The sequence below is a fragment of the Monomorium pharaonis genome, chromosome 11, assembly GCF_013373865.1.
Source record: "Monomorium pharaonis isolate MP-MQ-018 chromosome 11, ASM1337386v2, whole genome shotgun sequence".
NCBI classification, from domain to species: domain Eukaryota; kingdom Metazoa; phylum Arthropoda; class Insecta; order Hymenoptera; family Formicidae; genus Monomorium; species Monomorium pharaonis.
The window spans coordinates 276,082-300,307 of record NC_050477.1 but is presented as its reverse complement, the minus strand read 5'-3'; the positions used below and the strand labels follow the sequence as shown (position 1 = coordinate 300,307).

General features: G+C 34.1%; 3 protein-coding genes across 4 annotated transcripts in view; 1 reads left to right on the top strand and 2 right to left on the bottom strand.

Annotated features, from left to right (window-relative positions):
* LOC105839395 overlaps window positions 1-8,131 on the bottom strand; it is a 29,064-nt gene extending 20,933 nt beyond the window's left edge. The window contains 1 exon segment of the mRNA XM_012685682.3: window positions 8,125-8,131. The gene's annotated coding sequence lies outside the window, so the exon portion shown is untranslated.
* Window positions 107-3,310, bottom strand: LOC105839386. Its single transcript, XM_012685668.3, has 5 exons — window positions 3,116-3,310; window positions 1,651-2,031; window positions 1,221-1,499; window positions 563-1,056; window positions 107-486 (listed from the first exon to the last, which is right to left on the bottom strand). The coding sequence occupies exons 1-5, from the start codon at window positions 3,308-3,310 to the stop codon at window positions 336-338; spliced, it is 1,500 nt and encodes a 499-aa protein (XP_012541122.1). The 3' UTR covers window positions 107-335.
* LOC105839394 (CTTNBP2 N-terminal-like protein) lies at window positions 4,279-18,028 on the top strand. Of its 2 annotated transcripts, XM_012685681.3 has the most exons (8): window positions 4,279-5,189; window positions 5,540-5,641; window positions 5,941-6,165; window positions 6,300-6,921; window positions 7,077-7,172; window positions 7,494-7,603; window positions 10,241-10,735; window positions 10,951-18,028. In XM_012685681.3, the coding sequence occupies exons 1-8, from the start codon at window positions 4,902-4,904 to the stop codon at window positions 10,963-10,965; spliced, it is 1,953 nt and encodes a 650-aa protein (XP_012541135.1). In that variant the 5' UTR covers window positions 4,279-4,901; the 3' UTR covers window positions 10,966-18,028. The 2 variants fall into 2 exon arrangements, with proteins under 2 accessions (XP_012541135.1, XP_012541133.1); XM_012685679.3 differs by lacking the exon at window positions 10,951-18,028 and having other exon boundaries at window positions 10,241-10,902.
* The last annotated feature ends 6,198 nt before the right edge of the window (window positions 18,029-24,226 follow it).

Below are 24,226 nucleotides of genomic sequence, written 5' to 3'. Positions count from 1 at the left end.
TTCATAGATAAATCCACCAAATAAAAATACGCATGGTATTTATAAAAAAATAACAGAAACGACTCTTTTCTTTTAATGAGGAAATACTGAAAAAAAGAAAAAAAATAGACGATTACCAACTGGCACTTGTGCTTAAGTACATCAAGCATAAGTCCCTGTATTTCACGTAAGTCACATAATAATCACATTTCGTGCGTACGTTCTTCGTACACCAACATAAGTACAGAAACTCCGGTGATAATATCTTTGCTATATACATATGTACAAGGCATGTAAAGTAGCAATATGAGCAGTTATTTAAGCGCGCGCACGCGCGCGCGTGTCCTCACGCGACTCTACTTGTTAGACTCATTGTAAGACGCTCTACCAGCCAGTTCTAGTAAGTAACGATCGGGATGGTCCAGCCAGTCACTCGCGCTCATCTTGACGACCCTCTGCTTTTCCGCCTCCTTCACCTGCCATTTCTTGATTTCCAATTGTTTTTCCCTGCGAATGCAACATTATCTCTTTCGTTATCACGCGTCAACGAACAGATTTTATTTTGCAGTTCGCGAAGACGTACCTCAACTTCATATCGCCGCAACCCCAGACTTCCAGGCTGGCGATGCGATAAGGCGCACCGGCGATAGACACCGAGTGGAATGATTCGTCGATACTGATAAGCGGCGAGCGCGGATCGCTACCGAGTCGCAAACCATGCGGATAGCCCCTGATGTTCGTATTCAGATATAGTATCTTCGGACCTTTCTCTATGATTCTGTAGGACGGAGTTAGTTGAATGCCCACCGAGTCTTCATCGCCCCAATAGAGATGACTCTCACGCCACTCGTCGGCCGAGCATATGCAATACGTCGGACATTCCTCGTCCCTCTCTACGCTAGTTGCTCTTATAATTAGCAAAGTTGGACCTCTGTAACTTAATACATGGTGAAGGAAGCGATTAGCTCCGGCTCCGTGCTCTCCGCTATTGTACAGTAACGTCCAATGCCTTGGACAAATACTGCCTGTTCTTCTGGCTATCAAAGCGTGAGTTATGTCCTTCGGTGAATCGTTGGTCTACACATACACACCACGCACATAGATACGTAGATCCAATTATATATACAATATTTAAAGTTTATCGGCAAATAATTAATCTCTTTGCACAAAATAATACTTTACAGGCAGGGCAAAATAGTACTCGATATATCATTCGTATTAAATACTCTGCAACAACGTACCTGGAGGTAGCACTGCGGTAGCGTACACGATAACAGCCAGACATAGCTTATTGGTAACGAGTTTGTTTGAGGAAACTCTCGATCCGACTTTTCCAATACGGGAGTAAATACTTCCACTGGAGGTTGCGGTTGCTCCTTCGACAAAAGTACTTTACCGTTGCGATAAGCAGTCGTTAATACGTGTATTACGTATCGCTGTAGGCCGTACACTAGGCGCGGGCAGTGTTGCCCGATCCAATTGCTCACGTAACTCGTGGACAAGTTACTCTTGCCGTGAAACTGCAAAATATTTCAGGATCCATTAACTGTATATTTGTGTTTGAATTAAGATTCAGCCAATTTAGATTTAGAACTTATTCACGAACAATTATATTGTACAATAATAAAATTGCCATTACATATATTGTATTGAGCAAATAAATTTACTAACGCATGAAACGACAACTGCATTTATTATCTGTTGCGAGTGAAGGCACGAACTGGTGCTGTTATTTTCCATCGCTAGCTGATAGCAGCACATCAACAACGCTCGCAGCGTTTCAGGGGTAACGTTACCGCCGTTTTTCATGTCAGAATACATCTTTATGTAATTTTCGAGTATAGCTTGGTCATTCATCACCGACAAAAATTTTTCTGCTTGCTGCTTGAAGGCATTTGTACTTATGTATGCGGTTGTGCTATGGGCATTGTGGTGTAAATAGGTGAAGAGTTTTTCACTCAGTTCTGGATGAGTGGGAAATAAGTATGTTTCGAAGACAGACATAGTAATGCCGTTGACATGTGTCTCTTGATAGGCATGATGCGATAGTATCTGTAAAATTTATATATTTGCATTAATGTTAGAAATATAATGTACACTAAATAATTTTTAGAAATAAACAGTATATTAAACTAAGTTTTAATCATTAATCTAACTTAGGTTCATTTCTATTATTGTAGGTTAATTTTAATCTCGATTAAACTTGTTCTTTATCTTTTTTTAAGTTTTGAAACTAGAATGAGATAATAAGAGTAAATTAAATCAAGATTAAAGTTAATCTACATTGGTAAAAATGGACTTTAATCTTAATTGGTACAAATAGATTATAGTATTTATTCCAAGAGACAAGTTGCTTTTTATGTTTGCAAGAAAAATCACTAAATAAATCATAAAAAACATGTAAACAGCAAAAATAATTTTTATACTTATGCTTGCAAAGAGAGAAGAATTATGTTTTTATCATATAAATAAAACTAGTCAGGTAACGCTAGTTTTTGATAATAGCTATTCAAGTATAAAATATATATAGCTATTAATTTGTATGTTAAAAAAGTAATATATAATAAAATACAGAATTGGAAACTTTCAGGATATAAAAACAAAATAAACTGGAGAAATAATTGCTTGCTTCCCTAATTCTACAATTCCTTAAACATTTTTCCTTAATATTTTTCATAACTTAAATAGTTTGTTATATTTTGTTTTCAATATCCTCAAATGCCCTTATAGAAAAATAAGTTATTCAATTGTCTTGACTTAATCATAGTTATCTTAGATTTAATGTATTAATTAGGACTTACTTATGTAATTGATAACAAAAAAGATGATTCACAATTTTAGAATATCAGGAAATTATGATAACAATATTCAAATTAAGTTGCAAGAATATAAAATAATTTCTTGTATGTGCTGCAGCGCAAATATATCAATATATCAAATATATAAATGTAATAACAGTAAATTTAAAAAACCAAGAGGTAAAAGTTGTTTTTCCTAACAGCTGTAGAAACAACTACAGAAATGTTTGGCAACAGAGAATGCTGCCTGTATTCCTCCACTATATTTTCCCCAAACAATTCTCCAGGGCACAAAGTCCGCTATCAGTATTAGAGACAGTCCAGAGGAGCTGATATACCTTGGCGAGGCTCTCGATCGGGTGGAATTGCGTGTGAGAGTTGTGATGAGAGTCCGGCTCGCTCTTGGAGACGGTGGCAGAGGTGACGTTCGTGGTGCCGTGATTCCCGTTCCCGTTACCGACGCCGCCCGTCGCGGTCGCCGATTCCGTTTTCTTGTGCGATGTGTTTCCACCGCGTACCACCTGATTGCCCATCCTGTTGTGTTTCGCACACACCGCGTGGAGGAAGAAAAAGGCTTATATCGCTACCAACACCGGCAACACCGTCCACATAACAAACACGCACGGCACCATATGCATGCGACACGATCTCAATTCAATCCCGATGGTAGCCCCTCCCCTACCCGCGCGCACTTCTGTCATCGATGTCGCAAGAGCGAGAGATACCGGCGTGATCAGACGTCTGTTTGTTAGCGCGCGCGCGACTAATTTTTCAAGCGCGTTGATTGGCTATGAAACAAAGAATTCTCTGAAAATTCTCTTTTCCTTCTGATAACCAATTGATATGTTCGAAAAACTCCGTTATAAATGAATATATTAGCCCAATGTCTCTATTTCTACCAACGTAGATTAACTTTAATCTTACCGTTTATCTTTTTTTAATTTTTAGAACAGGAATGAGATAATAATTAAGTTAAATCGAGATATAAAAGTTAATCTACGTTGATAGAAACGGGGAAATATTTTCATTCATTTTCAGAAATTATACGAAAGTATTTCCACCCAACAAGCAATATTTTGTACGAAAACAAAAGTATCGTGTGCCGCTGGCTTAACTTTAATCTCGCTCTTCCTATCTTTTTCTAAATTAAATCGAAAGTAAAGTTAATCTACATTAATAGAAATAATCGGTAAAAATAAATACATAACCTGAAAGGATCGACAGGTTAAAAGAAAGAGAAAGAGAGAGAAGTCATAAAATTTCAACACATAACTTTTCTGGGATGGCGTTCTATTTAACGCAAGCAGGATTCTGATTTAATAAAATATTATCAATGCGGAACATGAAGAATCTAAAAACCAAAAAGGAGAGGTGAATGGCGACTGCGCGTTCTCAAACGTTTTGTATTTTGCCGCTGCAATCGCGAGGGACAGGCGATATCGATCATTCGATATGGTGACCGTCGATATTCGATCGATCGGCGCGATCGAATTGATATCGATGGTAGATCGGGGGCGCCTTTCACGAGAAGTCTCGCTGAGGTCTCGTTTGGCCGTGTCGTAGAACTGGCTGCGCTTTGTGCGCTTGATTTGTCAAGGGGACGAGTGCAGCCTAGCGAGAGGCAGATCGGCCCGTCGCGCCGGATGCCGCCACGTTAATTCGTCTTTGTCGGCGTGAGGGGCGCCGATTCGACGATTAACGACGACCGAGGTGCCGGCGACGAGGTGCACGACGACGACAAGAAGTGTTGGGAACTTGGGAAGACGAGGAGGTGCGAAACGACAACAACGACGACCACGACGACGACGACGGGAGGAAGAGGAACGCGCGGCCGTCGGTCCCGTGTCGGCAATGTGGCGGGCGTCCTGGGCCGCTGGGTGTCCTCCGGCGGGGGTGCTCGCGCGTCCCGTGACGGCCGTGGTGAATCTCCGGATCGAGGGGTGAGGAAGTCGACGTAGGAGCAGCTTGGGGCGCGCTCAGGCGACAGCTCGCGTGCGTGCGTGCATTGCGTGCAAGCGAGCGGGCAAGCGAGCGAGTTTCACGAAATCGCCCTTTCCGAGCTGCGCCGGAGGTGCTAGGAGGCCACGGTAGATAGCCAGTTACCCTATACGATAGACCGCGACGATGGCATCGCAGAATCAGGCCGCCGTCAACGTCACCTCGCCCGGCGTCGCGTCAGTAGCGACGACGTCAACGACGATGACGACGACGACGGCGGCGAATGGGCCGCCGTTGACGTCGGCACCGTTGGCGCCGGGTTCTACCGTCCTGACCAGCGCGGCCAGCGTCTCGGCCGCGAAGGCGCAGACCCTCGCCCCTGGCGCTCAGCCATCGCAATCCCAGCAACAACTGCAGCAACAGCAGGCCAACAACATTGAGCCACTGGACAAGAGTTCCTCTAACACTCTGAAGGTATGTTCCTGGCGTGCACTCTTCTTAGTTTCGGAGTTAATTGCTAAGATTCTGCTACAAGAATCTATCTAATAAACTACTTTATAAATCTTGTAGAGTAATACATTATTCTGAAAGAGTAAAAAATTAGTGTGTAATCAGTTGAATGATTTGCTACTCTAATATAAGTAAAAAAATTTACTGTACAATTCTTATTTAATCCTAAGTGAATTTGACTGGTTAAGTAGCAAATTATTTGAATAATTGCACAAGCTTGGTTATTTACTCTGTGAGGTTTATGAAGAGTATGATATAATTTACATTAATATAAATTTAGAAATGTTTAACAATGGCTTTGTGCACATTTTTAGCGTAATCCAAAGATGGAGCTGAGCAAAACTGATTTGCTGAAGTTACTGGGATACCTGGAAGGCGAGCTCCAAGCAAGAGACATAGTGATAGCGGCATTAAAAGTAATTAGAATGATATAATTTATTAAAAAATTATCTTGTGATTATGTTTTATCTTGTGATTATCTTCCTGTATAACTGTGCAAGTTTTTCAGCTTGGGCAGTAACATGTATAAAAAATTATGGAATAATAACTGGAAAAAGGATAAAGAATTATAAAAAATTGAATTAAGTTTTAAGAGTATTATTTTGTATAATGACATGTTAATCCTCAAGCTCTTTAATCATATTATCTCTTTCACAGACTATATTACATAATAGTTGTTTGACTTGTTGTATAACTATCATTGTTTCTTTTTCAGTCAGAAAAAATGAAACACCTTCTAAGTTCCCGGTATCTTAGTAGTACTGCAGATCCGCATGCGGCATTAGCTCGCGACGTCGCGATAGTAGGTGGTGTTATTGGCGTCGAAGGAAATCAAATTGATCAACAAGTTGCTAGTCTAGAAGCACTAGTGACGCAGCAAAGAAAGGCGCAATGTAGGATGACTAAAGTCCTTAGAGATGCTGAAATTAGGCATAGAGCGGTACATCTTATTTTTGTTGTATTTGTCGTTACATTATAAAGTAACAGTACAATGATATACAGTATAAATATTGTGATATGTTATATTATTACCTTGTTTTATAATTATTTTCTTATGAATATAAACATTTTTAGGTAATTAAAGAATTGGAGGAAGAGAAACGGAAACACGAACACGATACTGCTCAAGGTGATGATATCACTTATGGTCTTGAGAAAGAGCGGACAAGATTGAAGAAGGAATTAGAATTAGAGAAACAAGAAAAGAAAAGATTAGAGATGGAGTTAAAGAAAGTTACCGATCATCTCGAGGAAGAAAAGAATCGACAGAAGCAGATAGTACTGCTCCTCTTGGCAGAGCGTAAAAAAATTATTATGAAATACATTGAGGAGAGGAAACGATCTGAAGATTTGGCTCAAATACTAAGTGAAGAGAAGGTGAGGATAGACTCAATGGCTGAAGGCCTCGAGGAGGAGAGTAAAAAGTCTCTGCAGATGGAGGCGGAACTGGAAAAGCAATTAGCGCAATTCGATATGGAGAGACAGCAGTATCGGCAGGCCCTTGTGAAGGAGGAGAAGAGAGCGAAAGATTTCGAAACAGAGTTGGAAAAGTTACGAGTTGAGATGGAAACATGGAAGGAGTCGCAGGCTCGCGGTTCTGCGAGAGGAGTTGGCGTAACTCCACCACCGCCGCCTGCAAAACCAGCGAACTTGGTCGCCATGCCAACTCTCAGACCAGCTAGTGCTCCACAAGCAAGTACGTTATTGCGCGCAGAGTTATAAGAATAAAAAATACGCATATTAAACAGGATTTTATTAAATTATATGAATTATGAAGAGATTTGTTTGCTTCAAGATGCAGATTACATAGGGAATAGAATCTTTTTATAATTCTTTATATATTTTTTATAGTGAAAGGGGCAGTCTTGGGTACAGGGACACCTATGGTTAGCAGTAAAGTTGTTCAGCCTACTGCAACAGTATCCAGTGTTCCTGTTAGTGGACCAAGTAAGATTTTTTAAATATCTCAATATAATATATACACTGCGCGTCAACGATTCGTTCCATTCCCCTAGCATGTAAGATGTAACATATCCTATATAAACTCGTTAGGGGAATGGAACGAATCGTTGACGCGCAGTGTACATATGAAATTAACAATCGCATCTTAAATAGTGGTATAAATTATATTTAGATATATATTAAATCCCTAAGCTTAAATGAGATCTTTGATAAGATACAAATTACATATACGTATATTATAAAAATTTAGTTTAAACTATAAATTGTATTATTACTTTAAATGATAAACATTTTTTTTTCCTTTAGCGACTGGAATTGCTAGGTCTGTAACACCTGGACAAGCACTTCGTGGAGTTGCATATACGCCTAATTTAACATCTGTGGGTGGAGAGTCCCCAGCTTCTTCAGATACGCAGGTAACCTATCCACATTTCCCTACACACTCGACATTAATCTAAAAATTATATAGAGCCTATTTGTACATGCAAAGTGTTACATACAATAGATATTTTTATATCTAACGTTAAGAAATATTTCTGCACTTTGTTAGTATTTTCTTGGAAGAGACAGAGTAAGATATTAAGAAGGATCGTAATTTATGAATAATTAACATCATAATAATAATATAATAAAAAAATTTAGTTGAAAATAGAAATTAGTTAACTTAGGCAGTATTGTGTTTCGTGCAAAAGATAGGGATTAGTCTTAATTCGATATAATAAATTTGCGTGTTTGATATTATTTAAAAATAGACTCTGAAAAGAATAAAAAATAATTCCGATTATATATCATAAATTGTCTAAGACAGATAAGATATTCCTGTCTTTTAAAGTAATGTAGAACTCTTACTTAGAAAGACTTTAATAAGTAGGCTCTTTATAATTTAGGAGACATGTAATTTATATTTTATGAAAATGATTTTCTGCGCACAGTGTACCGTTGATACACTGTGATGTAGATGTTAAATCTTACTTGATTGAAGAAATTTGAAACATTTATATCCTTGAAATGTAAATAATTTAATTATTTATATTGTATTTTTAATTATTTTTTTAACACAAAATTTTATAATCTTTGACATTGCAATTGAAAAGGAAGATCGTGTATAAAAAGTTATTTAGCGAATAATTTTTTTATATTACATCACTTAATAGCTTTACTTTAATAGGAACAATGCATTTGTTATCACTGATTTTACACGAACATTTTATTAAACTTTTCTCTAGTCTTACATACCTTATTTCCATATTTTTATAAGTCAAAAATATATTGCACTTTAATCATGTATTTATTGCAATTACATTAATTGTTACAATTAATATATATATATATATTTTTTTTTTAAGGCAGATGTCGTATGTATTTATTATTTTTTTCTGATAAAGACGCATATATATTTTGGTAACTAATTTGTTACATTTCTTTACATAGCATTTGGCTACACAATGAAGACACAAAATATTTCTGCACTGTTAAATAGCACAACAATGCAGAAATATTCACGTATATAATATTATATATTACATATTTTAAATAAAAATTAAAGAAGTTAAATTGAAGAGCTTTGTTTATTCTAAATAACATCGTTTTTGGCTTTCACATAATTTTACATTTAATGCACAAAATTTCTGTCACGTTGATTGGAATACATTTTCGCTTTTTTTTATCGCTCTTGTACGAAATGGTGCACTAAAGTTTAAGACAAACATTGCTTCACAAATTTCTATGAATAAGATCGCTATAAATATCTGCAACATTATTTTTGACAAATTTGTTTTATATTTATACATGTATATATTTTTATGTACACGTTCACACGCGATTTATTTAAAAAGTTTAGTGTTAATTATTGTTACACATTCGCAATATTATACACACTTCCACTATATACCGATCTTATAAGTTAGCACATTACCGATACCTAGAATTATATTTTATTATGGTACTTTTATTTTGTGTACATAAGATTATTATTATTATTATTATTATTATTATTTCACATAAATGTGTACATCAACCGATTCCTAAAATTAAAAAAGAGATTGTATGCAACTCATTTCTGAGCTTTATTTAAACTGTCCCAGCTTGACTTCCTAATCGCAATTGCGTATTCGCTGCTACTAAATTATACGGTCTGACGGTCTTATGGAACTTTGACGTTATTCTACTCTTATTTAATTGGTTTGCAGCATATCTTAACAAGTAGATGAATACTTGAGCTCAATCTCAGTTGTTGTATTGTTTCAAATAAATTTCATCCTGATACGCAAATTGAAATACCTATCTTTCAAAAATTAGCTCTTCTCGTATATTCTCTGAAGATTTGTCGTCTATATTACAACACTGAAAAAAGAAGTGTTTAATTTTGAGATGTTAAAATGTTTTATTCCTATTTTCATTTTTTAAATACTTAGAAATGTTTTAGTTTTAAATGGTGTTCAGATTTAAAACTCTAAAATGTTTAATATATGTTAGAGACGCTTTAAACGTTTTAATCTAAAAAAACGAGGAGAAATGAAACGATAGAAATGAAACATTTTAACATCTTAAAATTAAAACTTCTTTTTTGAGTAAATTTTACTAATATATTCTTTGGTTGCGATCTCAAGTATGTCTTATTTTCCGATGATCCGCGAGTGTGCCAGATAAGGTGTTCCTATATCCTCGCAATCTTATTTATTAACAGCACAATTTGATGATATATACACGCACAATTTGATTTCAGCATCTCGAGAGCCTCGGCCTGAGTTGTGATCGTTTGCCGCTTAAATAATGGTGTTTCTCTCTCCTTTTCTTCGGTCTTGACTTGAATTTTTTCGTAACTATCGCCCCTTTCCATCGAATCTGCCTTTGTTTCTCTCTCTCTCTCTCTCTCTCTCTGCTTTGGATTAGTTCTTTGGTATGGTTCTTTTTCCTCCACCACCCTCTGCAGTCCGAGAATAACGTTTTTTAACGGTGTGTTCGTTCTTGTCCTGCGGCAGAACGTGAATGCAATTGCCTTTGCGGCTCGGTTCCTCTGAAATCGGTCATGGTTGTGTATTCATTCTTCTCAGGCCGTAGACAAGCGACAGCCGGTTGTACCTGCGCCCGTTAGTACCGCGGCCGCCGCCGCGGCTAAACTTATCACGTCGTCGCAAGCCGCCGTCGCCGCTGCGGGGAAGCTCGGCTTTCACGTCGGCCAGTCTTCGAGTCCTGCCGCCAGCCCCACTGTTCAAGCGTCCGCTGCTGCTGCTGCCGCCGCCGCCACCGGTGCTGGTGCTGGTGGTGGTGGCGGCGGTGGTAGTATCCTGCCCGCAAAAAAGCCGCCGATCTCGCGCGGCGTGCCGCCCCCGGTACCACCGAATAAGCCAGTGGTACCACCGAAAAAGGAGGCGGCCGCTTATCTCCGGAGACCGGAACTGCAGTCGCAAAGCGCGCCGCAACAGGACACCGTCAAGTACGGTGGTAAGCAGGCGGCGATGAGTACAGCGGCGAGTGGAGCCGCTCCCATGCAAGGGCAGCAGCAACCGCTTCCGGTGGGCGCCGCCCAAGCTGCCGCCGACGAAGAGGTCAGTAACAAGACGGTGGAGTCGAGATAGATTAGCGGAATGATCCTCATAATAGAGTAAAAGATTCACTCGTTAAACTCACCAATAAACGTATAATAAATAAATGTAAATATGTACACATACAGCACACACGCACATATACACACCCACACATATACTCACGTAATATGCAGTATGTGTTCAATATACAGAGCATCGTGTGAATGTGATTTCAGACAAAGCCGCGTTGATTTAGCGCTGAAAAAGAGAGAATAAAAGCGATACATACTACACTACCGTAATAGAAAAGAAATCGAGAGACGCTACGTCGCAAAACTTTGGATCTATCCTGGGATCTGCAACGGTGCAAGAGATTCCGTATTCACATCGGAGACCATTTCTAAGATTGCCAGGGGGAGAGAAACGAAAAAGAGAGAGGCTCTCTGTGTACATTCTATAGACTTTCGATAGACCGTTCTTTAAGGACGGCGGTGTGTGTTGTACATTACAACTAGATCTCATCATCGATCGGCGGCGACGCCGATAAAAGGATTCAAGATTCTATTCATAACCGGAATGGCATTCGTGTAAAGTTATAATAACCGAAGCAGCCGCGCGGAAACGAGATATTTCTCGGATATGTAAGATAGCCGCTGTAGGTTTCTAGCTCATTCTGTATGGACATTGACGAACACGAGTTGTTATAGGGAAATACGAAAAGCGTTACGAGACGCGGAGACTGTTAACGTCTCGCAAAAACTCGGCGTCATGTAATATCAACTCTGATTAATTAGATTTTCGTTTCCTATTCAAGGAACGATAACGCAAAATGAGTTGAATCCACCGTTTGCAAATCTCATTGGCTTTGTAAAAAAACAAGTTTTTTTAGTACACATTTTTATATATTTATAAATTTTTATATATATATTCTGCAATCTCTAGATATTTTTTCTTCTACCTTTTTCGCCATTATTATATGTACTAGATAAAGTACATAAAGTAACGTCAATAATCTATATCTTGTTAAGGAAAACTTGAACATATAGTGCTTTGTGAATTTATCACGGAGTTTATCTAACAGCTAACAGGATTCAATCTGTTTCGCATGATCGTTCTGTATTTATATATAAATATATCACGGGCATATAGAACTGTAACTCTAAAAGAAGATAGTTAATACTAAAATTAAATGATTAAAACATTAAATGAATTTAGTGAACTAATTGAGGCTCAGTTAACAAAATCGGATTGTTGGATGCAACTTATAGATGGGGAAAATAGAAACTTTATCACGTGCTAATCACTGCCTTGTCTCACATAATCGCGTATATAAGCTACAAGCTTAGAGCTATCTGGAAGGAACTGTTCTACACATTGCCAAAGAATAGGCATCACTGTTTTTTCAAAGCACAATTGATTTTTATTATCGGGACTTAAGAAAGATGTTTGAGGAAACGGCAGCAAATGAAGATCAGTGTTTTCTACTCAATCCTTTAAAACCCTTGATAAAAGAAAAAGACGGTTATACATTTGTATGTACATTCTAATGTCTTCTTTTTTCACATAACGATTTATTCATATCTCAGGTAAAAGAACGCTGTGTTGCGCTAAAATGTACGATGAATAGATGGATTGTAGAAGTACTAATTTCTTCTTCGTAGTTTTTTATTGTCATTAATTTAGCACGATAAAAGTTGAAGTCTATTATACTAAAAAAAAAGTATTTAATTCTAACATTAAAACGTATTAATTTTGTATCTATTTTAAAAATACTTATAAATTTTTAATTTTAAATAATAAGACGTTTAAAAAATTTAAACATTTTATTGTTTTAAATGTAAACACTATTAAAAAAAAAATGTTTTGAAGTATTTAAAAAATGAAGTCAAAAATAGAACACTTTAATGTCTTAAAATTAAATACTTGTTTTTTTGAGTGCACGTAAATCACGAACGTTAGAAATTTGCATTTATCGAATGAATAAGCAATGCATAATTTGTGCATAAATCACGCAATTTATCTTATACCGTCGAACATGCGATTCTGGCAGCATCTTAAATAGCTTTTGTCTTTCAGATTATGTTATTCACGTATTAATGTAAAAATCAATGTCTATTTGCGTAAAATATGTATATAACCGTATTGATTTTAGAATTCTTAGCTGGCGTATCTCCGATTACGAGATATGGTGTGATCTCTAAAATAACGAATAATACTCCTGGCATATAAAGTCTATTGTAAAGTCTTCCAGTGTTTTACGTTACGTACGGTTGTAGAATTTAAGTTCAAGATTTAGTCACGTCCGATGATGGTCCGACAACTGATACATTAATTGGTTGAGGATATCCTTGTTATATACATGTAAGGACTGAGTCATTCTTTCTATCGTCATTGCGAACACAAGCGAATAAGTAGCAGGAACTGGGACCAGGATCAAGGGGATTAACATGCAGCTTGCAACACACCGAGAAGAACATATGCTCGCAATAATAGCAACAGCAAGGACAAAAAAATAACCGCAACAATAAATAGTGAACTTTAAATAAACGATAACAATAATAAGATTAACAATATATTGCTAACGATTACGTTGATTATTGATGATATGTGGTAATAACTGATAATATGATATTAATAGAGAGAAAAAGAATAACTCTAGCAAATGTGTAATTTTAGTAGCATTTAGCAGCAGTAACAGCAGCGACAGTAACAATAGTAGTATATTAATTAATAGTAAATACTAGCTCTAATGATTACAATAATAATAGATGTGCTTCTCGAAATAAGGGAGAGAAATTATCTTATCGGCGAGAGAAATTATTATTAATGAAAAGACGGAGATCTCATCGCGCATTGTGCATACTCATTATCTCTAAGTCAAAATAATCCAACAGAGAGATTCGTCCGAGTTAAGCTGGGTGTACATTCAAGAGTTTTACTTTCTAATAAACTCTCGATAAAACACTGTTTAAAGTTAGGACCCCGAATGGCTCTTAATGGCTATGGTCTGTTCTAAAAACTAATTAGCCTTCAAAAGGGTAAATCTTGATACATATACACACACACACACACATACACATCTGAATGCTATAGATATAAAAATTTATATATATATATATAGAAAACGATATAAAGAAATGTTTAGTAAAACTCTCAATGAACATCTGCTTTCAAAGGCCACTGTGTTCTTGCGTACCATCCACAAAGGTTTCGTTTTTCGTGTCCGTGTGAATGATGGATAGCTTAATTAGTGATTAATACGAGAAGAGTCCGACTACAGATCTCGAGCGAACTATCGAAAATTATCTCACGCGTTACAGTAGAGTTTTACATCCCTTTAATTATTTTACGATTTTGACAAGAATTGGATAAAATATTATATTAAAAAAAAAACGGGTCTTTTTAGTGTTAATTTTACACGACACGCATATATATACACACACTCGTATAAATACAAACATAGCTCCATAAAAGACGAATAATACTTTGTATACTTTATAGATAATCGGTGTACATAGTTCGTCAATATGTACGTAAAAGTATAAGCTAACCGTAAAAAAAAAAAAAATAGAGACGTTGACGAAAGATAATGGGTCATACGAAATTGTATTCATGTCTTGTTAATTTTATCAAATACGTGATGTATATACGTGTATAAGGCATAGTATGTGCCAGTCGAATATTGGAGGCGAATAGAAGTTAAAGTTTTAAGGAAGACAGTCGTTTTGTTGTCACTGAAAAATGTGAGAGCGGATGTGTGTGTATTTAAATGAATGTTGGACAATGCTTACATTTCGAGGGTGTCAGGATACTATAAAATCGATTCATATCTGATGCTAACAAAGCATTAATCCACGATCTTTACTGGCGTTTCCCATTGATTATACTTGTTTTCAATTGTATGTGTTAATGTGTATTTAATAACTGCATTTACACTCATAAAGAAAGTGTTTAATATTAAAATATATTCTATTTTTGTCTGTGTTTTAAAATAGTAAAAACGTTTTAAATAGCATTTAGATTTGAAACATTAAAACTTGCAAAGCTGTTAAAGGTGTTTTAGCTTTAAATGTTTTGTATTTGTCATTTTAAATTTTACAATGCCGCTAAAACATTTTTAATTTAAGCAGCGTTTATTTATGTATTTAAAAAACGGAGATAAAACTAAAACATTTTAACATCTTAAAATTAAACACTTTTTTAATGAATGTAATTCTATTGATTTCACGCAATTTGTTTCACGTGTTACAAATCGTACTAATGTTAAAGATAATTTTCTTAGTCTGTCTGGATTTGTTAGAACTGGATATTTATAAATACCCAACAAAATTGTATAAACGCGATTTACGAGTTAAAAAAATTATATACTGTAAATGCCAAATTGAAAATTGAAATTTATGTTTCTTATAATACTGTAGATCTCAAATTCTCAAAAATCTTCGTGTTGTTGTACGAGTAGGAGTATCATCGTCGAGCGACTGTTCTTGTATGTAGGAAAAACTTTACCGTTTAAATAATAACGGGATATTAAATGAAAGAGATAAACTTTTATACATACGAGATGTTCTCGTGAACGCCATATTATATGCATATTATGTGTATATTCAATCAAAGCGACCCTTTCTCCTCGCATCCTAAGGGGATTGCGTGCGTTTGTTAGCGACAATTGTACTACTAGTAAAGTAAAGTAAAAGATATTAGCCGGGATCAGCGGTTATGGGTGAAACTTCTTCAAAGAATTGAAACTCGAACCGTGATTAACTGTCATCCAAGCTAGTAATTAATTTAACAAAGGTATGAAGGTTGCGAGTAAAAGTTCGTCTTAATTCTCAGAAATAATACATTTAATTTCTTTTAATAATTAATAATCGATGTTTTCTTCTATTAAAAAATTTCTATAAAATCTATAAAATTTAGTAAAGTTTTTTTTTCATTAACAAACGAAATAAGATGAGATATGTATTACAGAATTTTTTTAGTTTTCGACAATTAAGAGAATTTGATTTTATATATTTGCAATAATTAAGCATTTTGGCAGTAGGTTCCAAATTGTAACCGCAAGCAAAATAAGAAAACTAATAACTACTAACTCGTATTGACTATTGTCGCTCACGTGCAATTACCACCAAGATCATGTTGCAGAACGTACTTTTTGTGAAAAACGCCTTAACGTTGCTTGTCTTTTACCTTAGTACGACAAAGCGCGAAAAACCTCTCATGTCAAAGTATCGGATCAAAATAATCATACTAATGCGAAAGCACGAACGTTATTTTATAAATATTATATTACTGTATTCTCTCTCTTTCTCCAGATTTCTCTCTTGTAATAGGTAGACCGTCGTTTTCGAACGGAGCTAATGCGAGGAGAAAAAACATATTAATTGACTAATTATTAGAACGTGTCTCATGTGGCTCAATAGGCTGCGCCGAGGCCTTCCTCGAAATTGTAAATAGTATAATTATTTAATATCGCTTATATATACATATGAATTTAGACTTAAACGAAACTGTGATTTTTTTTTACGTTATTAGGCGTTATGTTCGGTTGTCGATTTATTTACCGTCTTTTCTGAGTTTCACCCTCACCGATGTAATTAAGGCTTTCACAGGCTTACTAAATGCTTATATGTGTTACATATAAGCTGTTGGTCAAGAGCTTGAATGCTACTCTTAAAAAAGTTTGAAGTTCATACTATCATGTTCAAATTATTGTATAGGTATTTTTTTGGCAGTAAAAGGACAAAATAACATAAAGAACAAATAAAGTAAAATAAAAAACCGAACATTGCCGAACATTGACAAGATTCTTGATACGATGATATTAATGTATTAATTATTGCTGTACAGCAACACTATTAGAATTTTTAGTGACGCTTTAATGTATGAAAAGATTAACAAAGGAATGGAAGAAAGTATTGCTCGAGTTATTGACCGACAGTGTATATTTTTTAATGTTTTTATGTACTTTTTACTTATGCGCTAAGCGGTTTTTGACGCTAGCTTTAAATTTGATCACTTACGATGTAAATATATATTAAATAAACTCTCTTTACGCTTTTCTAAAAAGTATTAATATCGAAGTTCTGTTTTGAGATCTTCCTATAGCGTTTGTAAATTTCGGATGGAATTCTGTCAAAGATAAAAATTTCAATAAATCAGGCTCCCTTCGATGATTGCGCTTCTGTGCAATTCGTGTACAGTTTGTAAATTGCGTGCTCCGTCGCGAGATATCTCACGTGAGAAGGATACTTGGACAGATTTTGCAAATAGTTTGCAAGAAATTTATCATATTCTTAATTAATATACTCCGCTACGATCACTGAGCGTTAGAACATAGACCGTATTTATTTTAAGCAAATATCCTGTATAATGAGATATATCAGCATGGTACCTGTCGATATCGATTGAGTTACATTGATGATCATGAGTAGCGGGCGATTTCATTAATGTACAGAATTCTAGTGAGTTTTGCAAATGCATCTGTCACAAACGAAAGAGCATTTCGGGCTGTAAAACTAGGCGTTTTAATAGTTTAAGAGAATATATATGAGAAAAGGAATGGAGAAAAAATGCGTCAGCATTTTTTTTTCGAAGGCGCAGTTAAGGAATCATGTCATAATCACTATTATCGATCTGTTTCCTTTGTAGATAATTATGTATGTATGTAAACGCGAATTATGTATGTAATCTCGTTGCGACATGCGAACCGTTCGAATCTGTAAAATTTGCTCGTCAAATTATGATACAATAGGATACTTTTGTTAAAATTTTTGCCATACGATTTGAACGACGGAATTAATAATAGAATTGACATTATAATGAATTATGTAATTTAAATCTATTACAAATGTTTTAGACGATGAACGTATTCGACCTTTTATCCAATAAATTAAAAATTTTTATGTCGCTATTAAGCCGCTATCAGTTATATAACGAGACTTTTTATAAAGAATTAAAAACACTTTTAGACAATTACACGTGCAATCGAGTAATTATAAGTGTATCGAGCAATCTAGTAATAAAATACTTTCGATGATGTTCTCGTTTGTCAAATATTAAAAAAGACTGGATTCGAACAGCGCAACTAGATATTTAAGAGACGTACTTCTATTAAAATCTATCTAAGTACTTCGTTTCTATCATAATTGTTCGACATTATCATCAACATTATTATCTGTCTTTTATAGACTGTCATGATCATCGTCATTATCACCCTCTATGTCCAGAATGACAACAAATGTAATGTAATACAATAGTAATTGTTATCTTCTGTGCTATACAAAAGGAAAAATACACATTGACATATGATCACAAGATTCTTTTTTCTCCTAATAGTTTCTTTATCAGATGCTACCATAAATGATTAAAATGAACATAGAAAACTTAATAGTTTATTTATTGTTACTTTAGATAAACGTCTATATTCGTAAATAAAAATGAAAATTTGAAGAGAAATTATCGACAGCATTGCGATAAAGTTGAAAAAATTCTATATTCCTATCTAAAAAAGGAGATGTTAAATCAAATCGAATTTATTGTTGCCGCTTTTCCGAGATGCTGATTGGCTGTCTCGCTATCTCGTTGTTAAGTGCGTTGTGACTTTCTTCACTTCGTGTCATTTCCAGCTGTCAAACTACTTCGTGTCATTTTCAGCTGTCAAACTGTCACTTTTGATAGTTGATTGAAATAATTACAAAAAATCAGGGAAAAAGAAAAAAGAGCCAAATAAAAAATATACGAGAGGAAGAGAGAGAGAGAGAGAGAGAAGTAAAAATCCTTTCTAAAAAAGGGCATGGCATCGATACTCGCATCTCTCGAAGTATTGTTGTCGCTTTTCCGCGATGCCGATTAAACGTGTGTGAAGTTAGCATTTCAAAGTTTAACATCTCATAAAAATACTGCAGAATTACTTGCATCCAGCATAGTTCTACAGTTCTTGATAGGTATCAACAATAGTTCCGTTGAATTATCTATTTTAATTAAAATTTTATAAATGAGATGCTAACTTCCAAAATCACATAATAGCATCTCACCGTATTTTGAATATACGACCACAGAGAAGACTAAATCTATAGAGTCCTATCATTTAGAGACGTTCTATCAATAGTTGTGATGATTAAATTAATGAAAAAATAATTTTTTGTTACAAAACATACGTATATATGCGTGTACGTCTGCGCACGTGGATTTGGTGTAACTGGCATCTCAGATAGACAAAATTAATTAATTTAAAAATTTTAAAAGTATTTTTCAACAACTATCTAGATGGGAAACTTATATTTATAGGTCTAGATATGAGATACTGATTGAATATTGATAGTTCTGTTTTTTTTAACGCAGTTCCCATATAGATACGGACGCGTACAATAGTTTTTAAAAAAGTTATGGTGTTATAATTAATTAAAACATTTTTTAAACAATTATTTTGCCGAAAAACATGACTTTTGAGGGCTAAAGGTGAGATGCTGTTCAAATATCGACAGTTCTATTTATTTTAACGCAATTCATATATCGTTCCGGACGCATAAAATAAGTTTCTAAAGAGTTCCGGGAATATAATTAATTAAAACATTTTTTAAACAATTATTTTGCCCGAAAAACATGAATTTTTAAGGCTGGACGTAAGGTGCTAATTGAATATCGACAGATATATTTATTTGAACGTAATTCTCATATAGTTTGGGACGCGTACAATATGTATCTATAAAATTCAGGTGATATAATTAATTAGAACATTTTTTAAACAATTATTTTGCCCGAAAAACTTGAATTTTTGGGCTAGACGTGAAATGCAAATCCAATATCGACAATGCTATCTATTTCAACGCAGTTTTCATATAGTTCTAAACGCGTACAATGGTTTTTTAAAGAGTTAAGGTGTTATAATTAATTAAAACATTTTTTAAACAATTATTCTGCCCGAAAAACTTGAATTTCTAAAGCTACACGTCAAGTGCTAATCGAATATCGACAAATCTATTTATTTTAACGTAATTCTCATATAGTTCGGGACGCGTACAATATGTTTCTATAAAGTTCAGGTGATATAATTAATTAGAACATTTTTTAAACAATTATTTTTCCCGAAAAACTTGAATTTCTAAGGCTACACGTCAAGTGCTAATCGAATATCGACAGATCTATTTATTTTAACGCAATTCTCATATAGTTTGGGACGCGTACAATATGTTTCTATAAAGTTCAGGTGATATAATTAATTAGAACATTTTTTAAACAATTATTTTTCCCACAAAACTTGAATTTCTAAGGCTACACGTCAAGTGCTAATGGAATATCGACAGATTAATTTATTTTAACGCAGTTTTCATATAGTTCCGGACGCGTACAATAATTTTCTATAGAGATAAGGTGTTATAATTAATAGAAACATTTTTTAAACAATTATTTTTCCCACAAAACTTGAATTTTGGGAGCTAGACGTGTAGTGCTAATCGAATATCGACAGATTAATTTATTTTAACGCAGTTTTCATATAGTTCCGGACGCGTACAATAGTTTTCTAAAAAGTTACTGTGTTATAATTAATTAAAACATTTGTTAAACAATTATTTTTCCCAAAAAACTTGAATTTTGAGGGCTAGACGTGTAGTGCTAATCGAATATCGACGAATTAATTTATTTTAACGCAGTTTTCATATAGTTCCGGACGCGTACAATAATTTTCTATAGAGATAAGGTGTTATAATTAATAGAAACATTTTTTAAACAATTATTTTTCCCCAAAAACTTGAATTTCTAAGGCTACACGTCAAGTGCTAATCGAATATCGACAGATCTATTTATTTTAACGCAATTCTCATATAGTTCGGGACGCGTACAATATGTTTCTATAAAGTTCAGGTGATATAATTAATTAGAACATTTTTTAAACAATTATTTTTCCCGAAAAACTTGAATTTCTAAGGCTACACGTCAAGTGCTAATCGAATATCGACAGATCTATTTATTTTAACGCAATTCTCATATAGTTCGGGACGCGTACAATATGTTTCTATAAAGTTCAGGTGATATAATTAATTAGAACATTTTTTAAACAATTATTTTTCCCGAAAAACTTGAATTTCTAAGGCTACACGTCAAGTGCTAATCGAATATCGACAGATCTATTTATTTTAACGTAATTCTCATATAGTTCGGGACGCGTACAATATGTTTCTATAAAGTTCAGGTGATATAATTAATTAGAACATTTTTTAAACAATTATTTTTCCCGAAAAACTTGAATTTCTAAGGCTACACGTCAAGTGCTAATGGAATATCGACAGATTAATTTATTCTAACGCAGTTTTCATATAGTTCCGGACGCGTACAATAATTTTCTATAAAGATAAGGTGTTATAATTAATAGAAACATTTTTTAAACAATTATTTTTCCCCAAAAACTTGAATTTTGAGGGCTAGACGTGTAGTGCTAATCGAATATCGACAGATTAATTTATTTTAACGCTGTTTTCATATAGTTCCGGACGCGTACAATAGTTTTATATAGAGATAAGGTGTTATAATTAATAGAAACATTTTTTAAACAATTATTTTTCCCCAAAAACTTGAATTTGAGGGCTAGACGTGTAGTGCTAATCGAATATCGACAGATTAATTTATTTTAACGCAGTTTTCATATAGTTCCGGATGCGTACAATAGTTTTCTAAAAAGTTACTGTGTTATAATTAATTAAAACATTTGTTAAACAATTATTTTTCCCCAAAAACTTGAATTTTGAGGGCTAGACGTGTAGTGCTAATCGAATATCGACGAATTAATTTATTTTAACGCAGTTTTCATATAGTTCCGGACGCGTACAATAATTTTCTATAGAGATAAGGTGTTATAATTAATAGAAACATTTTTTAAACAATTATTTTTCCCACAAAACTTGAATTTTGGGAGCTAGAGGTGTAGTGCTAATCGAATATCAGCAGATTAATTTATTTTAACGCAGTTTTCATATAGTTCCGGACGCGTACAATAATTTTCTATAGAGATAAGGTGTTATAATTAATAGAAACATTTTTTAAACAATTATTTTTCCCACAAAACTTGAATTTTGGGAGCTAGACGTGTAGTGCTAATCGAATATCGACAGATTAATTTATTTTAACGCAGTTTTCATATAATTCCGGACGCGTACAATAGTTTTCTAAAAAGTTACTGTGTTATAATTAATTAAAACATTTGTTAAACAATTATTTTTCCCCAAAAACTTGAATTTTGAGGGCTAGACGTGTAGTGCTAATCGAATATCGACGAATTAATTTATTTTAACGCAGTTTTCATATAGTTCCGGACGCGTACAATAGTTTTCTATAGAGATAAGGTGTTATAATTAATAGCAACATTTTTTAAACAATTATTTTTCCCGAAAAACTTGAATTTCTAAGGCTACACGTCAAGTGCTAATCGAATATCGACAGATCTATTTATTTTAACGCAATTCTCATATAGTTCGGGACGCGTACAATATGTTTCTATAAAGTTCAGGTGATATAATTAATTAGAACATTTTTTAAACAATTATTTTTCCCGAAAAACTTGAATTTCTAAGGCTACACGTCAAGTGCTAATCGAATATCGACAGATCTATTTATTTTAACGTAATTCTCATATAGTTCGGGACGCGTACAATATGTTTCTATAAAGTTCAGGTGATATAATTAATTAGAACATTTTTTAAACAATTATTTTTCCCGAAAAACTTGAATTTCTAAGGCTACACGTCAAGTGCTAATGGAATATCGACAGATTAATTTATTCTAACGCAGTTTTCATATAGTTCCGGACGCGTACAATAATTTTCTATAAAGATAAGGTGTTATAATTAATAGAAACATTTTTTAAACAATTATTTTTCCCCAAAAACTTGAATTTTGAGGGCTAAACGTGTAGTGCTAATCGAATATCGACAGATTAATTTATTTTAACGCTGTTTTCATATAGTTCCGGACGCGTACAATAGTTTTATATAGAGATAAGGTGTTATAATTAATAGAAACATTTTTTAAACAATTATTTTTCCCCAAAAACTTGAATTTTGAGGGCTAGACGTGTAGTGCTAATCGAATATCGACAGATTAATTTATTTTAACGCAGTTTTCATATAGTTCCGGATGCGTACAATAGTTTTCTAAAAAGTTACTGTGTTATAATTAATTAAAACATTTGTTAAACAATTATTTTTCCCAAAAAACTTGAATTTTGAGGGCTAGACGTGTAGTGCTAATCGAATATCGACGAATTAATTTATTTTAACGCAGTTTTCATATAGTTCCGGACGCGTACAATAATTTTCTATAGAGATAAGGTGTTATAATTAATAGAAACATTTTTTAAACAATTATTTTTCCCACAAAACTTGAATTTTGGGAGCTAGACGTGTAGTGCTAATCGAATATCGACAGATTAATTTATTTTAACGCAGTTTTCATATAGTTCCGGACGCGTACAATAGTTTTCTAAAAAGTTACTGTGTTATAATTAATTAAAACATTTGTTAAACAATTATTTTTCCCCAAAAACTTGAATTTTGAGGGCTAGACGTGTAGTGCTAATCGAATATCGACGAATTAATTTATTTTAACGCAGTTTTCATATAGTTCCGGACGCGTACAATAGTTTTCTATAGAGATAAGGTGTTATAATTAATAGCAACATTTTTTAAACAATTATTTTTCCCGAAAAACTTGAATTTCTAAGGCTACACGTCAAGTGCTAATCGAATATCGACAGATCTATTTATTTTAACGCAATTCTCATATAGTTCGGGACGCGTACAATATGTTTCTATAAAGTTCAGGTGATATAATTAATTAGAACATTTTTTAAACAATTATTTTTCCCGAAAAACTTGAATTTCTAAGGCTACACGTCAAGTGCTAATCGAATATCGACAGATCTATTTATTTTAACGTAATTCTCATATAGTTCGGGACGCGTACAATATGTTTCTATAAAGTTCAGGTGATATAATTAATTAGAACATTTTTTAAACAATTATTTTTCCCGAAAAACTTGAATTTCTAAGGCTACACGTCAAGTGCTAATCGAATATCGACAGATCTATTTATTTTAACGTAATTCTCATATAGTTCGGGACGCATACAATATGTTTCTATAAAGTTCAGGTGATATAATTAATTAGAACATTTTTTAAAACAATTATTTTTCCCGAAAAACTTGAATTTCTAAGGCTACACGTCAAGTGCTAATGGAATATCGACAGATTAATTTATTCTAACGCAGTTTTCATATAGTTCCGGACGCGTACAATAATTTTCTATAAAGATAAGGTGTTATAATTAATAGAAACATTTTTTAAACAATTATTTTTCCCCAAAAACTTGAATTTTGAGGGCTAGACGTGTAGTGCTAATCGAATATCGACAGATTAATTTATTTTAACGCTGTTTTCATATAGTTCCGGACGCGTACAATAGTTTTATATAGAGATAAGGTGTTATAATTAATAGAAACATTTTTTAAACAATTATTTTTCC